We start from the raw sequence: 20,550 nt of genomic DNA, 5'->3' as shown, positions 1-20,550 counted from the left end.
AAAAAAAAATGATCAGTACAATAATCACCACACAAGAAATGAAAAATTCCAAGTATATTTTTTCATCATGTGTCTAAGTGCTCATGCACACGGAGGTTTTAAAAAACTGGCTGCAAAGTTAGCTCCGATGCCTGGAAAAATTGTTGTTAAAAACTTGATTTTTACCGCGTTTTGCATTGGCGTTTTTGCGCGTTTTTTAGCGTTAGCGTTAAGTAGCGTTTTTTAAGAAACACATCTCTTGGCTATAGCACTCAGAAAACAAACGTTTTCCCGCGATTCGCGTTTTTACAGCTCTAGCTCCACGCCACGGAACGCACTGGTCCTGGGTTTTTTTTACAGCTTAAAAACGCCTATGCCATTTGCAGCTCAAAAACGCCTAGGTGGGCATGAAGCCATAGACTAACATGGACAGCCCTTTTTAAGCTGCAAAAAAAGCTCAAAAAAGTGGCTGTAAAAACGTCCGTGTGCATGAGGCCTAAAGATAAAGAAAATCCAGTGTGCTTTAGGGAATGTAGGGTTCCCACTTCATCAGGGCCATCATAGAGTTAACTAATTCTGTTCGAAAGCGCTGTTACATGAATGGGATCCCAGACGTACTAAACAGGCCTCATTACAATATGTAAAAAAATTTCCCCTGAATCACATTCACAGCTTGAATTTTCTTCTTTCAAGAAAATTTCCCATCTTGCTTCTTTGAACTTGCTCACAACTAAGATCAAATACAAACTTCTATTTGACCTCACTTAGGCTCGATTCACATCTTTGCATGTTGCTTTTGAGCGTTTCTGCAGTGCATTTTGCGGCGTATGATGAGTTTTGGACACAGGAGTCATCAGCTGTCAGGGGGCTTTCCGCTGAATGTAAAAAAAAAAAAAAAAAAAATTCCAGCTTTGCGCCCCCCACACCAAAGCACCTTGCCCCCATGTCGATGGAGACAAGGGCATCTTCCCGACAAGCCTTGCCGGGTGGTTGTCGGGGTCTGCGGGCGGGGGGCTTATCGGAATCTGGAAGCCCCCTTTAAGAAGGGGGCCCCCAGATCCCTGCCCGCCCATGTGAATGAGTATGGGGAACGTTGTACCTCTACCCATTCACCACAAAAAAGTAGTGTAGTGTTAAAAAATACAGTAGACAGATTTTGACAAGTCTTATTAAAAATATATTTTTTCTTCTCCGCTTATTCCCCTAGTCTTCCTTCATCTTCTCCCGCATATTCCCCCTACGGGCTTCTCCTTCTTCCGCTCTTCTTCGCTCTTATGTCTTCTTTGTCCGGTTGTGTTCTGCCTCTGCCGCCGCTCCCTCCTGATGACCCTCCTCCCGTGCTGCGTCTTGCTGATCTGTTTGCGCGGATGTCGAGCATTTCTTAGAGCACGATGGGGGGCGTGGTAATCGGATTAAGTCATCTGGAGGCCCCACCCATTGTGACGTCACACAGGCCCATCATGCCCCAACATGTGACATCACAAGGGGTGGGGCCTCCAGATGACATAATCCAATGGCCCCATCCCCTTCGCTATCTAAGAAACGCTTGACATCGGTGAAGACAGATCAGCGGGACTTTATTTTTTTCACAATTTTTTTATTTTTTTTAGCTGCAATTTTTTTATTTTTACATTCAGCTGGAAGCCCGCTGACAGCTGATAACTCATTGGCTGTTAAGAATGCTTCCAAGCCACCTCCTTAGCAAACAGCTATATACAATGTAAAAAAAAAAAAAAAAGAAAAACGTAAATTGCGTCAAAATCGTGGTAAAAACGTGGCACTTGCGTTTTGGATGCGGGTCTATTGAAGTCTATTACATGCAAAACGCTGCATTTTGCAGGAAAAAAAGTCCGTGACCCTTTCCAAAAACGCAGCGGCACAAAAATGCATCGATGTGCACATGTTCCATAGGAACCCATGTTAAAAAATGTCCCTGCATTTTTGCAAATTGCATCAAAAAACGCATTATATATAGAGCCTAACCATCAGAAAATCAAACAAAAGTTCCAGAAATTAACTCTAGTTATCAGCTCTGGAATTTATTTGATCTTCAGGTTAGAAAACATACTGGTAGAGCGGCTTTCTCAAAACCAGATGCTGTAGCATGATCTGCAGTTCAACTACTTTAGTACTTCACTTTAACTTTCTAATCTGCGTGCTTGTTCCAGATAAATGCTTTAGAAAGCATGGAAGACAGACAACCAGAGATCTAGTATTCCCAAAGGATGGTCAGCATTAGTAGCCCCTATATTTCTTTTAGGTTTTCTTTAAACCACCTGCACACCTTACACAGTGGCTGGATGTCCCTGTTAGACCCATCGGCTGATAAAGCTTCGTAATGAAAGATCTTTGTAAGTTCACATTAACATCTATGGAGGAGGGAGGGTTGCGGGCCTCGGCCTGTCTCCGGGGAAACAATAGAAATGTTCCAATCCTTTTTTGCTTGAGCAAGCTCGGCCAGGGTTGAACAAAGTTGAACAAACGTTCCTTGATCTGAAAATAAATAACGTACGGTCTGACGACACCTTTAGGGCAACCATGGCCGTGTTCGTAAGGGGAGATGTCTGCCTGTCCTCCGACATGTCTACTGGGCCCCAAGACTCACATTCACCTAGGCTCCTGTCCACCAATTACTGTGGGGGGGGGGGGAGCAAATTGGGGCTTTGACCCTCTTCAGATGCAAAGCACTGGAAGGTGGATCAGGACACCTGCAATTAGGTTTCCTTCGAACACCACACAATTTTAATTTTTGAAAAAGCCCCCAGCTTGGGTTTAAAATAGAAAAAAAAAAAAAGCACCGCTGGTGCTGCAATATTTACTTTTCAGCCACTAGAGCTTAATTCAAACCGCTAAAACAAAAGACATACTTTGAGTACAGGGGGGTGGCTGATTCTGCATGGATTCAATCCAAGGGAAGTCAGAAGTTGCTATTTAATCATGGCCTGGACCTTGAGTCCAGGTGAGTGCAAAGTACACAGGAGAGTCCAGCCCACTCACACCTCCCCAATGCAAGATGGTCCCGCGCCAGCACCAAGCTCCACAGAATGGTCTCGCCCTACCACCAAGCTCCGAGGGATAGTCCCGGCCACCACCGAGCTCCGAGGGATAGCCCCGGCCACCACCGAGCTCCGCGGGATAGTCCCGGCCACCACTGAGCTCCGCGGGATAGTCCCGGCCACCACCAAGCTCCGCAGGATAGTACCCCACACAACCAAGCTCCGCAGGATAGTCCCCCACACCACCAAGCTCCGCAGGATAGTCCCGCCCCACCACCTAGCTTTGCAGGATAGTCCCGCCCCACCACCTAGCTCCGCAGGATAGTCCTGCCCCACCACCTAGCTCCGCAGGAGAGTCCCTTCACCACCAAGCTCAGCAGGATAGTCCCGCCCGCCACTTAGCTCCGCAGGATAGTCCCGCCCACCACCAAGCTCCGCAGGATAGTCCCACCCCACCACCTAGCTTTGCAGGATAGTCCTGCCCACCACCTAGCTCCGCAGGATAGTCCCGTACATCACCAACCTCAGCAGAATAGTCCCCCCCACCATCAAGCTCCGCAGGAGAGTTCCTTCACCACCAAGCTCAGCAGGATAGTCCCGCCCACCACTTAGCTCCGCAGGATAGTCCCGCCCACCACCAAGCTCCGCAGGATAGTCCCGCCCACCACCTAGCTCCGCAGGATAGTCCCACACACCACCAGTTCATTCCCTTTTCATGAAAAGGTGAACTGACCCTTTAAGCTTTAATATACTACATTTCAAATTTACCTGGCTAAAAAAAAAAAAAATCTATTCAGAATTTTGATTTGAATTATTTAAAAAAAACGTAATTTAAGAACGTAATCCTTAGCACTGCTCCTCAGACAATGTAACAAAATAACTACAAATCCACTGTGACGCTGCTGTGGCTTTCCCCAGATTCTATAGTTTTCACCTTTAACTAAGCCAGTTTGATCGGCTGTCAAAAAAAACGAGACCGGAGATCCACGTTGACTTTTGCCGACATGGTAACGTCAATCCACGCTTCCCACCAGCTGGAAAACTGCTTGGCGCTCACTTGTTACAGCTAACGAGGGAACCGGCGTTAAAATGTATTTAATTTTTTTCGCCCAGTTGCATCTGCTAAATGATAAAATTTCCATGTCTTCTAATTAACCCTTGTAGATAATCTGCCTCCTGTACTTCACCGCGCACTGTAATCTGGATCCTCAAACTGCCTCATTTTCTCCATGACAACAGGATGCCGGGGCTCGCTAATAACACGGTGCTATCACCCGACTAAGAAGCCATCTGCCTGCACAATTACCAAGATCTCTCCGCTAATTATAAAGTTGAGAAGGAGACTGTTCCCGTCATTTATCATGAAATACATAATCTGCGATGCTGAGCTTTCTTCCCCCCCCGCCACCCTCCGGGAACTTGCGCGCCGTAAAGGCAGGGGATCGCGCGCCGGCGCCTATAATCAGCCGTTGAATCGGGCAGTGCCACAGTCACGACGTGTCAATCAAATATTCTCGGAGAATTATCAGGAAGGACGGAAATAAATCAGGAGATACCGGGGGAAGCCATCCCTGAAGAACGGTAAAACGGTAATCAGTGCCGCTATAACTGGCTTAAATAAAGAACTCCTGACAGATCTAAAAGACAAAAAATAAATGTAGCTCTGTAATCATCATCACATCATTATATTTTTTATTTTTAATTAAAGCGGAGAGCGTAACTAAGTGTGGCCTGGTATCCACCGTCTTGTAGCCCCTGTTACAGCAGGGCTGGAGTTTGACAGGAAGAAGCAGCACCAGGAGGAGTCAATGTGCTGATAGGAGGAGAGAGCAGAGTGACAGAGAGATGAGCTCATTACTGAGCTGCTACTCCTTTCACTGTCCAATCACAGGCTGTGGGTGGGTCAGGGATGGCCTGGGGTCATAGGAAGTGGGATAACCAGCTTGCCGACCGCCTCACGCCGATATATACGTCGGCAGAAGGGCTCGTACAGGCAAACTAACGTACCTGTACGTGGCCCTTTAAGAAGCGGCCAGCGGGTGCGTGCACCTACGCCAAGCTCTGAGAGTCAAGTCGCGGGTCCTGTAGACTCGATCACCATGGGGATACCCGCGATCGCCTAACGTGGCGGAAGAATGGGGAGATGCTAATGTAAACAAGCATTTCCCCGTTCTGCCTAGTGACAGTGTCACTGATCTCTGCTCCGTGGGAGCAGAGATCAGTGACGTGTCACATGTAGCCACGCCCCCCCCCACAGTTAGAAACACTCCCCAGGACACACTTAACCCTTACACTGCCTCCTAGTGGTTAACCCGTTCACTGCCAGTGCCATTTACACAGGAATCAGTGCATTTGTATAGCACTGATTGCTGTATAAATGACAATGGTCCCAAAAATGTGTCAAAAATGTCCGACATGTCGCAGTCACGATAAAAATCGCTAATCGCCGCCATTACTAGTATAAAAAAATAATAATAATAAAATGAATAAAAATGCCATAAAACTATCCCCTATTTTGTAAATGTTATAACTTTTGCGCAAAGCAATCAAACGCTTATTGCATTTTTTTTTAATGAAAAATATGAAGAAGAATATGTATCGGCCTAAACTGAGGGAAAAAAAGTTTTTTGGGGGGGATATTTATTACGTATAGCAAAAAGTAAAAATGCGTTTTTTTTTCAAAATTGACGCTCTTTTTTTGTTTATAGTGCAAAAAATAAAAACCGAAGAGGTGATCAAATACCACGAAAAGAAAGCTCTATTTGTGGGGGGGAAAAAAAGCACAAAAGGTCAAACAGTTGACGGAGCGCCCTCCTTTGTATTTTAACCATTTCCTTGGGGGAAATCTCAGTACTGAAGGTGAAGAGCACAGCAAGCAACTGAATCTGGGGTCAGCCTCTTGCAGTCCCTGTACAGCAAAGCTGGAGAGTGAGAGGAAGAAGCTGTACAAGGAGCCAATCGGTTCATGTGCTGATAGATGTTCCCATCAGACTGAGGACATCTAGTGGCAGATAGAAGTACTACACAGGGGAAATCTCAGTACTGAAGGTGAATGGTGCGGCAAAAAAGCTAGTTTTGTTATTTTAATGGGGTTGTTAGATTTCTATGTTGTTATTTTTGACTGAAGTTTGGCTTTGAAGAATCAAAACAAAAAAAAGTAAAAATGTCATATATTGCAGTCCTTAGGTGTGATGGCTGCATTAGTTTTATTTTTATTTTTTTAGGCTAAGCACATTCTCAACAAAGTACAAAAATACCCGTTGAATTTAGCTTGCAGATTTAAAGAAAAAAAAAGAAAAGAAAAAAAAAACCCCCAGTAAAACAACTATGGTAACATGTTAAAAATTACAAACGATTATAGTGATCGGCTCTACATGTGCTTAATGCCCTGTACACACGGTCAGAAATTCCGATGGAAAAAGTCTGATCGGATTATGTTGTCGGAAAATCCGATCGTGTGTGGGCGTTATCTGACTTTTTCTGTCGAATTCTCCGACGCACAATGTTGGAGAGCTGGATCTAAAATTTTCGGACAACAAAATCCGATCGCATAAACTCCGATCGCGTGTAGCCAATTTCGACAGACAAAGTGCCACGCATGCTCAGAATAAACTAAGAGACGAAAGCTATTGGCTACTGGCCCGTTTATAGTCCCGACGTACGTGTATTACGTCACCGCGTTCTGAATGATCGGATTTTCCGACAACTTTGTGCGACCGTGTGTATGCAACACAAGTTTCGGACAAAATCCGTCTGTAAAAATCTGATGCATTTTGTGGTCGGAATGTCCGATCATGTGTACAAGGCATTAGACTTTAGCCAGATGCAATCCCACCGCTTGTATCAGGGCTGAAGGCAACTGAGAGGAGTACCGAGGCAGGGTGCCGTGAGGTTTCTTCAGGAGGCTATGTACAGCCCCCTGCTGACCCCTCCCACCAGCCATGATCTACCTGCATTGTTAAAAAAAAAAAAAAAAAAAACACAGAGCCCAAATGATGACATCATAGTCTAAAACAGTGTTTCTCAATTCCAGTCCTCATGGCCCACTAACAGGTCATGTTTTCAGGCTTTCAATTATTTTGCACAGGTGATTTGATCAGTTTCACTGCCTTAGTAATTACCCCAGCTGTTTCATCTGAGGGAAATCCTGAAAACATGACCTGTTAGTGGGCCATGAGGACTGGAATTGAGAAACACTGGTCTAAAATAAGTTGATGAAGGCAAAAATATAAGCAGACTGACCGTCAGCTTTGAAATAATCCCTGGTGATAATGGTCCATGTCAGGGCACTTCCCGTCACGGGGTGCCAGCGCTAAATCCCTGTTTCTCAATCGTGCCCCTGCATTGCCACCCTTACAAATGGGCTTCCAATGATGGTAGTGAGAGTTTCCACCATTGTCACCATTGTCGCCACCCCCATCAAATCATTCTCTGCAGCTATTACCTTTTGTACCACCACCCCCTCCCTTTAGAATGTAAGCTCTACGAGCCGGGACCTCCTGTACCTTTTGTATTGTACTGTAATTGTGTTGTCCCCCCCAATACATTGCAAAGCACTGCGTAAACTGTTGGCACTATATGGTGTATAATAATAATAATAATAAAAAATAATAATCAGGAAACCCTCCCTAGGAAAAGGCATGCAGCACGGGGTGCAACTAGATAGGAAGTGGCTGTAAAAGAGGATGTAGGAGGAGATCAGCAGCACTGAGACATAACAGAAGAAACAAAAAAGGTGAAAAACAAGCATTTTGATTTTTTTTTTAATGATAAACCATGCTTTAGCAAACTAAATGTCCTCCAGGTTCTGGTTACCATCTACTTTGAGGGACAGTTTGAGTCTTGGTGTTTTTGAAATTCTCCTCTATTAGAAATGAAACCGAAGCGAACAGTGCGATGTACATTTGTTTTTATTTTTCTTCTCAAATCACGTTTTAGGTTTTATGAACACAGCTTGTCCTATATAAATATATTCTATGCCTTCCGTGTAACAGCTGTCAATGCGAAGCGCGCATGGCGGGAGCGCATGGTATAAGCCTTTCAGGAACATATGCTTTCACCGCGCCTTTTCAAAAGAAACATTTATGACCTTGTTAATAGCAATAAAAATACTTTATTCAACAAAGGAAAACGCTTACAGATGCATCATCTTTTCACACACTGCCTAGCTAGATGTCTTCATTTACGATGCATGCATTCAGATCTCCCGGGCACAACTAGGCCTACGTTATACAGTACTGGCAAGGAGTACACGAGCCTCTATATCTGTCCAAGCACTCCCGAGGTATCCCAGGCCTCCATCACTTATGCCGCGTACACACGATCGGAATTGTCGTCGGAAAAAGCTCTGATGGATTTTCCGTCAGAAAAATTGAGAACATGCTATCAAATTTTTGCTGGCGGGAATTCGGCCAGCTAAATTCCACTGGAGCCTACATATGGTCGCATTTTCCGATGAAAAGCTCTCAAAGGTCTTTTGCTGGCCGAAATTTCGTTTGCGTGTGTGCGAGGCATTAGGAGGTGTTAATTTCAAGCTACATAAGTCATTTGTCCAGCAGTAACTTACAGGTACCTGAGAATCCTATTCTTCCAATATACAGTTGTGCTCATAAGTTTACATACCCTGGCAGAATTTATGATTTCTTGGCCATTTTTCAGAGAATATGAATAACACAAAAACTTTTCTTTCACTCATGGTTAGTGTTTGGCTGAAGCCATTTATTATCAATCAACTGTGTTTACTCTTTTTTAAATCATAATGACAACAGAAACTACCCAAATGACCCTGATCAAAAGTTTACATACCCCAGTTCCTAATACCGTGTATTGCCCCCTTTAACATCAATTAAGTCTTTTGTGGTATTTGTGGATGAGGCTCTTTATCTTCTCAGATGGTAAAGCTGCCCATCCCTCTTGGCTAAAAGCCTCCAGTTCCTGTAAAGCAGTGGTTCTCAGCCAGGGTTCCTCCAGAGGTTGTAGGGGTTCCTTCAGCATTGGGAAATTTCTGCCTCTCAGATAAATTCCCACTCACACCATTGATCTTTTTAACTATCTGTAAGGAGGTAATTCTTCCCAATGACCACAAATGTAAGGACCATTCTTCCCACTGACCATCACACTAATGTATTATGAGTTGTACATTTCTATTTTTTTAGCAGGGGTTCCCTGAGACCGGAGAACTATTTCAAGGGTTCCTCTGTGTTGAAAAGGTTGAGAAAGGCTGCTGTAAAGTCTTGGGCTGTCTTGCATGAACTGCACATTTGAGATCTCCCCAGAGTGGCTCAATGATATTGTGGTCAGGAGACTGAGATGGCCACTCCAGAATCTTCACTTTATTCTGCTGTAGCCAATGACAGGTCGACTTGGCCTTGTGTTTTGGATCCCATGTACGTCCCATGCACAGCTTCCTGGCTGATGAATGAAAATGTTCCTCCTGTATTTGCATTCATCGTGCCAACAATTTTGACCAAATTTCCTGTGCCTTTGTAGCTCACACATCCCCAAAACATCAGCGATCCACCTCCGTGTTTCACAGTAGGAATGGTGTACCTTTCATCATAGGCCTTTTGACTCCTCTCCAAATGAAGCGTTTATGGTTGTGGCCAAAAAGATCAATTTGGGTCTCATCACTCCAAATCACTTTGTACCAGAAGGTCTCTGTTCTGTTTGGCGTATTGTGAACGGGATACTTTGTGGCATTTGTGTAGTAATGGCTTTCTTCTGGCGACTCGACCATGCAGCTCATCTTTCTTCAAGTGCCTCTTTATTGTGCATCTTGAAACAGTCACACCACGTTTTCAAAGAGACCTATATTTCACCTGAAGTTCTTTGTGGGTTTTCTTTGCATCCCAGACAATTTTACTGGCAGTTGTGGCTGAAATTTTAGTTGGTCTACCTGACCGTGGATTGGTTTCAACAGAACCCCTCATGTCACTTCTTAATTAGAGTTTGAACACTGCTGATTGGCATTCTCAATTCCTTGGACATCTTTTATATCCCTTTCCTGTTTTATACATTTCAACTATCTTTTCCAGCAGATCATTTGACAATTCTTTTGCTTTCTCCATGACTCAGAATCCAGAAACGTCAGTGCAGCGCTGGATGAAAGATGCAAGGGTCTGTCAGGAGTCCAGAAACTCATTGATCTTTTACACACACTAATTAAAACAAACAGATCACAGATGAGGATAGTTACCCTTAATAGCAAATCAAACTCCTTTGTGTCAAGTTGTGTCAAAATCACCAGGGTATGCAAACTTTTGATCAGGGTAATTTGGGTAGTTTCTGTTGTCATTATGATGTAAAAAAAGAGTAAACAGATAATAAATGGCTTCAGCCAAACGCTAACCATGGGTGAAAGAAATGTTTTTGTGTAATCATTCATATTCTCTGAAAAATGGCCTCCAGGCTCCAAGGCTGCGGCCTTCGGTGGAAGGCTCCAAGGCTGCGGCCGTCGGTGAAAGGTTCCAAGGCTGCGGCCGTCGGTGAAAGGTTCCAAGGCTGCGGCCGTCGGTGAAAGGTTCCAAGGCTGCGGCCGTCGGTGAAAGGTTCCAAGGCTGCGGCCGTCGGTGAAAGGTTCCAAGGCTGCGGCCGTCGGTGAAAGGTTCCAAGGCTGCGGCCGTCGGTGAAAGGTTCCAAGGCTGCGGCCGTCGGTGAAAGGTTCCAAGGCTGCGGCCGTCGGTGAAAGGTTCCAAGGCTGCGGCCGTCGGTGAAAGGTTCCAAGGCTGCGGCCCTCCGTGAAAGGTTCCAAGGCTGCGGCCCTCCGTGAAAGGTTCCAAGGCTGCGGCCCTCCGTGAAAGGTTCCAAGGCTGCGGCCCTCCGTGAAAGGTTCCAAGGCTGCGGCCCTCCGTGAAAGGTTCCAAGGCTGCGGCCCTCCGTGAAAGGTTCCAAGGCTGCGGCCCTCCGTGAAAGGTTCCAAGGCTGCGGCCCTCCGTGAAAGGTTCCAAGGCTGCGGCCCTCCGTGAAAGGTTCCAAGGCTGCGGCCCTCCGTGAAAGGTTCCAAGGCTGCGGCCCTCCGTGAAAGGTTCCAAGGCTGCGGCCCTCCGTGAAAGGTTCCAAGGCTGCGGCCCTCCGTGAAAGGTTCCAAGGCTGCGGCCCTCCGTGAAAGGTTCCAAGGCTGCGGCCCTCCGTGAAAGGTTCCAAGGCTGCGGCCCTCCGTGAAAGGTTCCAAGGCTGCGGCCCTCCGTGAAAGGTTCCAAGGCTGCGGCCCTCCGTGAAAGGTTCCAAGGCTGCGGCCCTCCGTGAAAGGTTCCAAGGCTGCGGCCCTCCGTGAAAGGTTCCAAGGCTGCGGCCCTCCGTGAAAGGTTCCAAGGCTGCGGCCCTCCGTGAAAGGTTCCAAGGCTGCGGCCCTCCGTGAAAGGTTCCAAGGCTGCGGCCCTCCGTGAAAGGTTCCAAGGCTGCGGCCCTCCGTGAAAGGTTCCAAGGCTGCGGCCCTCCGTGAAAGGTTCCAAGGCTGCGGCCCTCCGTGAAAGGTTCCAAGGCTGCGGCCCTCCGTGAAAGGTTCCAAGGCTGCGGCCCTCCGTGAAAGGTTCCAAGGCTGCGGCCCTCCGTGAAAGGTTCCAAGGCTGCGGCCCTCCGTGAAAGGTTCCAAGGCTGCGGCCCTCCGTGAAAGGTTCCAAGGCTGCGGCCCTCCGTGAAAGGTTCCAAGGCTGCGGCCCTCCGTGAAAGGTTCCAAGGCTGCGGCCCTCCGTGAAAGGTTCCAAGGCTGCGGCCCTCCGTGAAAGGTTCCAAGGCTGCGGCCCTCCGTGAAAGGTTCCAAGGCTGCGGCCCTCCGTGAAAGGTTCCAAGGCTGCGGCCCTCCGTGAAAGGTTCCAAGGCTGCGGCCCTCCGTGAAAGGTTCCAAGGCTGCGGCCCTCCGTGAAAGGTTCCAAGGCTGCGGCCCTCCGTGAAAGGTTCCAAGGCTGCGGCCCTCCGTGAAAGGTTCCAAGGCTGCGGCCCTCCGTGAAAGGTTCCAAGGCTGCGGCCCTCCGTGAAAGGTTCCAAGGCTGCGGCCCTCCGTGAAAGGTTCCAAGGCTGCGGCCCTCGGTGAAAGGTTCCAAGGCTGCGGCCCTCGGTGATAGGTTCCAAGGCTACGGCCCTCGGTGAAAGGCTCCAAGGCTGCGGCCTTCGGTGGAAGGCTCCAAGGCTGCGGCCCTCGGTGAAAGGTTCCAAGGCTACAGCCCTCGGTGAAAGGCTCCAAGGCTGCGGCCTTCGGTGGAAGGCTCCAAGGCTGCGGCCTTCGGTGGAAGGCTCCAAGGCTGCGGCCCTCCGTGAAAGGCTCCAAGGCTGCGGCCCTCCGTGAAAGGCTCCAAGGCTGCGGCCTTCGGTGGAAGGCTCCAAGGCTGCGGCCCTCCGTGAAAGGCTCCAAGGCTGCTGCCTTCGGTTCAAGGCTCCAGGGCTGCGGCCTTCTGACTAACCCAGCAGGCAGCTACCTAGGACAAGATGAGCAATGTAGAAAAAATGTATCCAGCACTAGGATCATAGGTTGTCATTGTGTTGGTTTCTGTGTGTTATGCTGCCCAGGCAATTTTTTTCTATGCATTTAAAGTGCAACACACTTTCATGCAAAACAAAAGGGCATGTTAACATGCACATAAGATGTTCTTCATATGCTTGATATAAACTGACCCAGACATTGGACAAATTTACTAAAAGGTCAATTACAGGCAGCACCATAAATGGAATTTGCCTGCTGTTGAGCTTCAAAGTGGATATAAACCTTCACTGAGTGACAATTCGTTTGCAGAAGAGTACCATAAACTACCATTCTTTTAAACTACTTTTTTTTCAGCCATTGTTACAGCTCAGTGCTGATGATCTCCTGCAGCCTCTTTGCAGCCACTTTCTAAATGCACTTCAGCAATGGCTATTCAGTATTTCTCAGGGAGGTTTTCCTGATGGTGATAACAGTGCCATGCCTTTAAACAAAAAGAAAAAAAAAAAAAAAGTGTGAAAACAGCCACTTGTATTCTCCGTCAGAAGCTTATGGGACAGGGCGGCAACGAAAGGGGGTAAAACAGCACGTTGTCACCTTATACTAGGAAGTGTCTGAACCATGACCTTTATGGCAGGATCACCAGAGATTTATTTTTAATGACAGCCACTGATTTCAAGATATTGAAAATTTTGATTTGGAATGGTATCAACCTGGTGGAGTATATATGAGGATTTTAGCAAGCTGTGGAATTATATCTACTTTAATGAACAATCGATGTGAAGAGAGTGCGGGACCGAAGGTCTCTGTGTGACCTGCCTATTAACAGTGTAAAGTCTTAGTTTGAACTTTTGAGCAATCGCAAATCTCAAAGCTTAAAAAAAAAAAAGAAGAAGAAAAAATAAATAAAAAAAATCACACGCACACAATACAAACTTAACAAAAGCTATTCAGAGCCCCCCGGTACTCCCCGGTGGGGTTGCACACACGCAATCAATGCACGGTTATTTGTATTTCAATGAGCACAAGGCTTCTGTCCTCGTCTCTTAATTCATCGTGAAGCAATTTTCAGCATTGTTTGCAAAAACCAATTAAATTATGGAAAAACAAACGCGGAGCCCTGGAGAGGTGACAGAGCGACATCTCTCGCTTATTAATTAGCGATACAAATAGATGGAATTTATTCCAACGGATTTCTCACCCTGAACCTCAGCACGCGTCCGATTCTCCAACGTGTACATCAGGGGACTTTTATTAGGTGTGATCAGAGGGGTGAGCTCATGAGGGACCTTCTAGCCACATCCAATCCCACCGGTGTGGAAAAACCTAAACAATGACTCCGGACTAAAGGCTGAGGAAACTGATGAAATGTATGCAAAGGAACAACTGTAACTGCAAAAAAGGATTTAATTTGCCCACTTGTGTCTCATAGTTTCCTTTTATAGTGGGGGTGACAACACATGTCAGAGCATATAACTGTTTCATTGCCCCCCTCCATTTCATGTAAGATTTAGCGAGCAGGACCCTCGTACGCCGTGTTCTCCTACAAGCGTTCGCTTTAGTGAGCAGGACCCTCATATGCCATGTCCTCCTACAAGTGTTAGCTTTAGTGAGTAGGCCCCTTATACACAGTGTCCTCCTACAAGTGTTAGCTTTAGCGAGTAGGCCCCTTATACACAGTGTCATCCTACAAGTGTTAGCTTTAATGAGTAGGCCCCTTATACACAGTGTCATCCTACAAGTGTTAGCTTTAATGAGTAGGCCCCTTATACACAGTGTCCTCCTACAAGTGTTAGCTTTAGCGAGTAGGCCCCTTATACACAGTGTCCTCCTACAAGCGTTCACTTTAGTGAGCAGGACCCTCATATGCCATGTCCTCCTACAAGTGTTAGCTTTAGTGAGTAGGCCCCTTATACACAGTGTCATCCTACAAGTGTTAGCTTTAATGAGTAGGCCCCTTATACACAGTGTCCTCCTACAAGTGTTAGCTTTAGTGAGTAGGCCCCTTATACACAGTGTCCTCCTACAAGTGTTAGCTTTAGCGAGTAGGCCCCTTATACACAGTGTCCTCCTACAAGTGTTAGCTTTAGCGAGTAGGCCCCTTATACACAGTGTCATCCTACAAGCGTTCGCTTTAGTGAGCAGGACCCTTATACACAGTGTCATCCTACAAGCGTTCGCTTTAGTGAGCAGGACCCTTATACACAGTGTCATCCTACAAGTGTTAGCTTTAGTGAGAAGGACCCTCATACACCATTACCTCCCACCAGTGTTCACTTTAGTGAGCAGGACCCTTATACGCCACTACCTCTGACCAGTGTTCAGTTTAGTGAGCAAGAGCCTCATACACTACGGCAGGGTTTCTCAACCAGGGCTCCATGGAACCGTAGGGTTCCTCCAGAGGTTGCTAGGGGTTCCTTGAGCAACGAGCAATTTCTGCCTCTCATATAAGTTCCTACTGACACCATGGGGGGGGGGGGGGGGGGGTATTCTCCCCAGTGACCACAAGTATAAGGATCATTCCTCCCAATGACCATCACAGATAGATTAAGGCTTACCTGTAGGTCAAAGAAATATCTCCTAAACCTACACGGTTTAGGAAATATTTACTAAAAGACAGTCACAGCTGTCTAAGGCACATGCGCCGTAGACAGCGGCGCGCAGGCGCACTATCGCCGTTAGCAGCACGCTGCTGCTAACGGCGACATGCCGTTAGTGGCAGCTCCCATGCGCATGCACGTTAGTGACGTCATCGCTACTCCGGCGCTGTGAGTGGCCGGAGCAGCGATACCCAGAAGGAAAATGGACGCTCCGGACTACAGGGGACAGCGGCAACATCGCTGGCTCCTGTGTCAGGTAAGTGACACATAATGGGCTACTATGCGATGCACTGTAGTCCATTATGCTTTACCTTTGCAGGGTTTACTTCCTCTTTAACTGGTTAAATATTGATATATATATATTTTTTTTAATCTTTGATGGTTTATTATATACATGGTGGTTAGACTGTTCTGTGTATTATTAGTATCACTTTTTAATACTACTGCTTGTCAGATGAAAATAGATAATTATTGGATAATATTATAGTACACTGTGTATCTGACTGAACCAAAATATGTCTTAATAGTAACTTTGGTGTCAGATCCAAGGGGATACCTAATAGCTAATTTGTGGTAATTATGTTTACATAGAATTTTAGGAAAATGTAATCAAAAGAACTATTTTTTTTTCAGTTTTAAATTTATTCATTATATGTTTAGTGTGGCGGTTTATGTGGAACCTTTTTAATATTGTTTATACATATTGTTGCTTTTTAAATATTTTTGTTTTTAAACAATGTTTGCCGCATAAAAAATTGTTTTGCGTGTGTCACCTGGGAGGAACAGATGAATTTTGTACCTCCGGTGTCTCCCCTGTCTAGTTTAAATCAAGTGGTGTGTGACGTCCCAGAGTTATCTCTGTTCCCAGCCGATGCTTGTTACAGGGAAACGCGTCGGTGGGAGAGACTCTTGTGACATCACCACGCACCAGCTGGCAGTCTGAAAGCTTGTGGCTTTGTTTTGTATCGTATTTCTTCACTGTGCTTAAGAAAAATATTTTGGAATAAACAAACACTTTTTACTGCACCAGTTCCTTTTCTTTCTAAATCCTTTATACCTTACTGGAGGAACATCGGGCAGAGTGACCGGAAGGTTGGAAACTTACTAAAACGTCTTGTTGTCGCTGACGGAGGAGAGTGGCTAGTGTCTGGAGCGGACCAAGTGGAACATCACAGCTGATTACTGTGCATATCAGGCGAGCTTGATCCCTATAATTTAGGGTCCATTCAGACCGGTAAGAGGCCACCCGGCCTCTTACCGGACTTCGCCGTTTGGATATAAAGTACTGACCAGTTGCCATTGCAGATTTTTAGGTGCTGCATCAGAAGTTGCCTTCATTATCACTTCACTTCAAGTTAATTATTGTGTTAAAAGGTCCCAAAACACAAAAAAATAAGACTCACATTGACCGATTCACTCACATGGTTATGTGTTTTTGTATGATTATTTAATAATGTGTTTGAGGTTTGCGCAATCTCTTTTTTTCTATATATGTATTTATATAGGTTTATATAATTGGTTTGAAATGTATTTATTCAATTTAGTGAGAAGGACTCTCATACACTATTGCATCTTGTCAGGGTAAGCTTTAGTGAGCAGAAGCCTCATACACCATCTCCTCTTAGTGAGCAGGTGTTTAATAGCTCCTATTAGACTGTCAGCTTTAGGGTTCACTTAGACTGATGTTTTTCTGCACTTGATGTGCCTTTGAAACGCATCAGCAGAATTCAATTGACTTCAACGGAGTAGGAAAGATGAGAAGTCAGAGGCTGCATTTGTCCGGCTTTGTGTTTCTTCGGACGCAACAAGTCCAATTGGGAGGCTTTTGGATTGCAGACAAAGCAGGTCAAATGTATCATTTTCTCTTCAAGCTACATTCAAATACAAAAGGCTGAATTTGACAAAGACTACATATATATATATATATATATATATATATATACCTTATATAGGGACTGTTCCCCTCTCCCCTTTATAACTGTTGCACTCTACCTCAGGTTCTCTACTTCAGAAGTCAAACTCTCTAACACGGAGCTGATGTGCTCCTCCTCTAATTCAGTGGTCATCAACCCTGTCCTCAGGGACCACTAACTGGAAAATAGGCCGAGGCACTGCATCATTCTCCCTTATACCTGTAAGAGCAATTTCACTGCAACTCCAGAGGGACAGCAGAGCAGTAGTGCAGCCTAGGTAAGACACCATTAGAAATTATATGGCCCCATACAGTCTACTTGAAAAAAAAACCCTTGAACAATAATGAGGCAGTGCACCAAGCAAGCCGTAGAGAATTGTAGGTGTGGCAAGGTTGTGCAAAAGTTAGGGAAGCTTACAGAGGGGTCAGGCTTGTGTAACATAGAGAGTGCAGGGGTCAGGCCTGTGTGACGTAGAGAGTGCAGGGGTCAGGCCTGTGTAACGTAGAGTGTGCAGGGGTCAGGCCTGTGTAACGTAGAGAGTGCAGGGGTCAGGCCTGTGTAACGTAGAGAGTGCAGGGGTCAGGCCTGTGTAACGTAGAGAGTGCAGGGGTCAGGCCTGTGTAACGTAGAGAGTGCAGGGGTCAGGCCTGTGTAACGTAGAGAGTGCAGGGGTCAGGCCTGTGTAACGTAGAGAGTGCAGGGGTCAGGCCTGTGTAACGTAGAGAGTGCAGGGGTCAGGCCTGTGTAACATAGAGAGTGCAGGGTTCAGGCCTGTGTAACGTAGAGAGTGCAGGGGTCAGGCCTGTGTAACGTAGAGAGTGCAGGGGTCAGGCCTGTGTAACGTAGAGAGTGCAGGGGTCAGGCCTGTGTAACGTAGAGAGTGCAGGGGTCAGGCCTGTGTAACGTAGAGAGTGCAGGGGTCAGGCCTGTGTAACATAGAGAGTGCAGGGGTCAGGCCTGTGTAACGTAGAGAGTGCAGGGTTCAGGCCTGTGTAACGTAGAGAGTGCAGGGTTCAGGCCTGTGTAACGTAGAGAATGCAGGGGTCAGGCGTGTGTAATGTAGAGAGTGCAGGGGGTCAGGCATGCTGTGTTTCCCCCAAAATATATTATATTAATTTTGGCAACAAAAGACACAGTAGGGCTTATTTTTGGGGTAGGTCCTTCCATGTAATTTGCTGTCTTCTCTTCCCCTCTCTCTCCCTGCCCGACAGGAATCCCCAGTGTGAACAGAGTTAAAATGCATGGAAAATCCTATAATCCACTCTATTAGAGTAGTATATAATCTACAATGTGTGTGTTTCTGTAATATAATTGTTCCAAATACCTTCGCTATAGCGCCGCTCTGCACTTCTGTGACCCACAGGAGCTCTCATCCCCACAATTATATCACAGAAACACACATTGTACATTATATACTCAGATAGAGATATCTCTGCGCTAGTCAGTTAGGTGGATAGGGGAGGATATTGCTGCATGCACTGGAAAGTTCAAACTCAAAAGTAAAACTATTATATGAAATAGTGCTGCGCAAAAAGAAATGAAAGAGGGATGGGGTGAAATTATATACTACTGTAATAGAGTGGATTATAGGATTTTACAAGCATTTTAAACTAGGGCTTATTTTTGGAGTAGAGGTTATACTGCAGCCCTCCTGGAAAAGAACGCTAGGTCTGATCTTCGGGGAAACACGGTATTTAACGTAGAGAGTGCAGGGTCCAAGGGTATGTAACGTAGAGAGTGCAGGGGTCATGCGTGTGTAACGTAGAGAGTACAGGGGTCAGGCGTGTGTAACGTAGAGAGTGCAGGGGTCAGGCGTATGTAATGTAGAGAGTGCAGGGGTCAGGCGTACGTAGATAGTGCAGGGGTCAGGCGTATGTAATGTAGAGAGTACAGAGGCCAGGCCTATGTAACGTAGATAGTACAGGGGTCAGGCATGTGTAACGTAGAGAGTACATGGGTCAGGCGTGTGTAACGTAGAGAGTACAGGGGTCAGGCGTGTGTAACGTAGAGAGTACAGGGGTCAGGCATATGTAACGTAGAGAGTGCAGGGTTCTGTCATATGCAACTTAGAGAGTGCAGAGGCCAGACCTATGTAACGTAGAGAGTACAGGGGTCAGGCGTGTGTAATGTAGAGAGTGCAGGGGTCAGGCGTATGTAATGTAGAGAGTGCAGGGGTCAGGCGTACGTAGATAGTGCAGGGGTCAGGCGTATGTAATGTAGAGAGTGCAGGGGTCAGGCATATGTAATGTAGAGAGTACAGGGGTCAGGCATATGTAGCGTAGAGAGTGCAGGGTTCTGCCATATGTAACTTAGAGAGTGCAGAGGCCAGGCCTATGTAACGTAGATAGTACAGGGGTCAGGCATATGTAACGTAGAGAGTGCAGGGGTCAGGCATGTGTAACGTAGAGAGTGCAGGGGTCAGGCATGTGTAACGTAGAGAGTGCAGGGGTCAGGCATGTGTAACGTAGAGAGCGCAGGGGTCAGGCATGTGTAACGTAGAGAGTGCAGGGGGTCAGGCATATGTAACATAGAGAGTGCAGGGTTCTGCCATATGTAACGTAGAGAGTGCAGAGGTCAGGCCTATGTAACGTAGAGAGTACAGGGGTCAGGCGTGTGTAACGTAGAGAGTGCAGGGGTCAGGTGTATGTAATGTAGAGAGTGCAAGGGTCAGGCGTATGTAGAGAGTGCAGGGGTCAGGTGTATGTAACGTTGAGAGTGCAGGGGTCAGGTGTATGTAATGTAGAGTACAGGGGTCAGGCATATGTAGCGTAGAGAGTGCAGGGTTCTGCCATATGTAACTTAGAGAGTGCACAGGTCAGGCCTATGTAACATAGAGAGTACAGGGGTCAGGAGTACGCAACATATACAATACAGGGTTCAGGAGTATGCAACAGAGTGCAGGGTCCAGGAGTGACTGTTAGGAGCCCAGTCACTTAATATTACTCCACCTGTTCCTAAAAGCGAAAAAAAAAGTTACCAAAAAAGAAAAAGAAAAAAAAGAAAAGGATGGCTGTCTTATGAATAGTTGGGATGACACAGTAAGAGGGAAACTCATTAGCTGACACACACAAGACGATTGTCACAATACAACTGTGGACATAGACCAGACCTATGGAACAGGAAGACGGTCAGTGTGGACTTACAGCACTGTGAGGCGGCGATGGGGAGAGGCGGCTTCTCTTCATCGTCCTGGTAGGGGTACTGTGGAGAGAAGTACAAGTCACAATGTGAAAATACAAATGTATAACATAACACAAAGAACAACATGGTAGCAAACAACTGATCTACAAGAGTAACAGGTAATAACAAAAAAAAGTAAATAAATAAAAAAAAAAAATAACTTTGCAATGGGAAAAATTAGAAAATTAGATCTTTTCAATGACCAACAACTGGCCACGGATGGGAAGGTTTCTGTTGGTGTTCAGGTGGAATAGCCCAGTGTGGGGTCACCTCCAACAGTGACATGGGATTAGATCTTTTCTTCGGTGCAGAATTGGAGACTAGGACTGCATGGTAGCAGATTTTTCAGCTGGTTAGAAAATGCCCACGTTCCGGAAAAAAAAAAGAAAAAGAACCCCAACAGCTTACAACAATGTTATTATTCTAAGAGAGAACAGAAAACACTCATTTAGCACGATGGGGAGCCTGAG

At 46.2% G+C, this 20,550-nt stretch overlaps 1 protein-coding gene across 5 annotated transcripts in view; it reads right to left on the bottom strand.

Moving 5' to 3' along the window:
• UNC13B (unc-13 homolog B) overlaps window positions 1-20,550 on the bottom strand; it is a 626,059-nt gene that overhangs the window by 447,156 nt on the left and 158,353 nt on the right. For all 5 annotated transcript variants that reach the window (XM_077463165.1, XM_077463167.1, XM_077463166.1 and 2 more), the window contains exon 8: window positions 20,044-20,101. In XM_077463165.1, the coding sequence (XP_077319291.1) occupies window positions 20,044-20,101 (58 nt within the window). The remainder of the gene's footprint in view (window positions 1-20,043; window positions 20,102-20,550) is intronic.

The sequence above is a fragment of the Lithobates pipiens genome, unplaced genomic scaffold (assembly GCF_037356315.1).
Source record: "Lithobates pipiens isolate NorthernLeopardFrog02 unplaced genomic scaffold, aLitPip1_a1.2 Scaffold_3, whole genome shotgun sequence".
NCBI lineage: Eukaryota > Metazoa > Chordata > Amphibia > Anura > Ranidae > Lithobates > Lithobates pipiens.
This window is presented reverse-complemented; position numbering and strand designations above follow the sequence as displayed.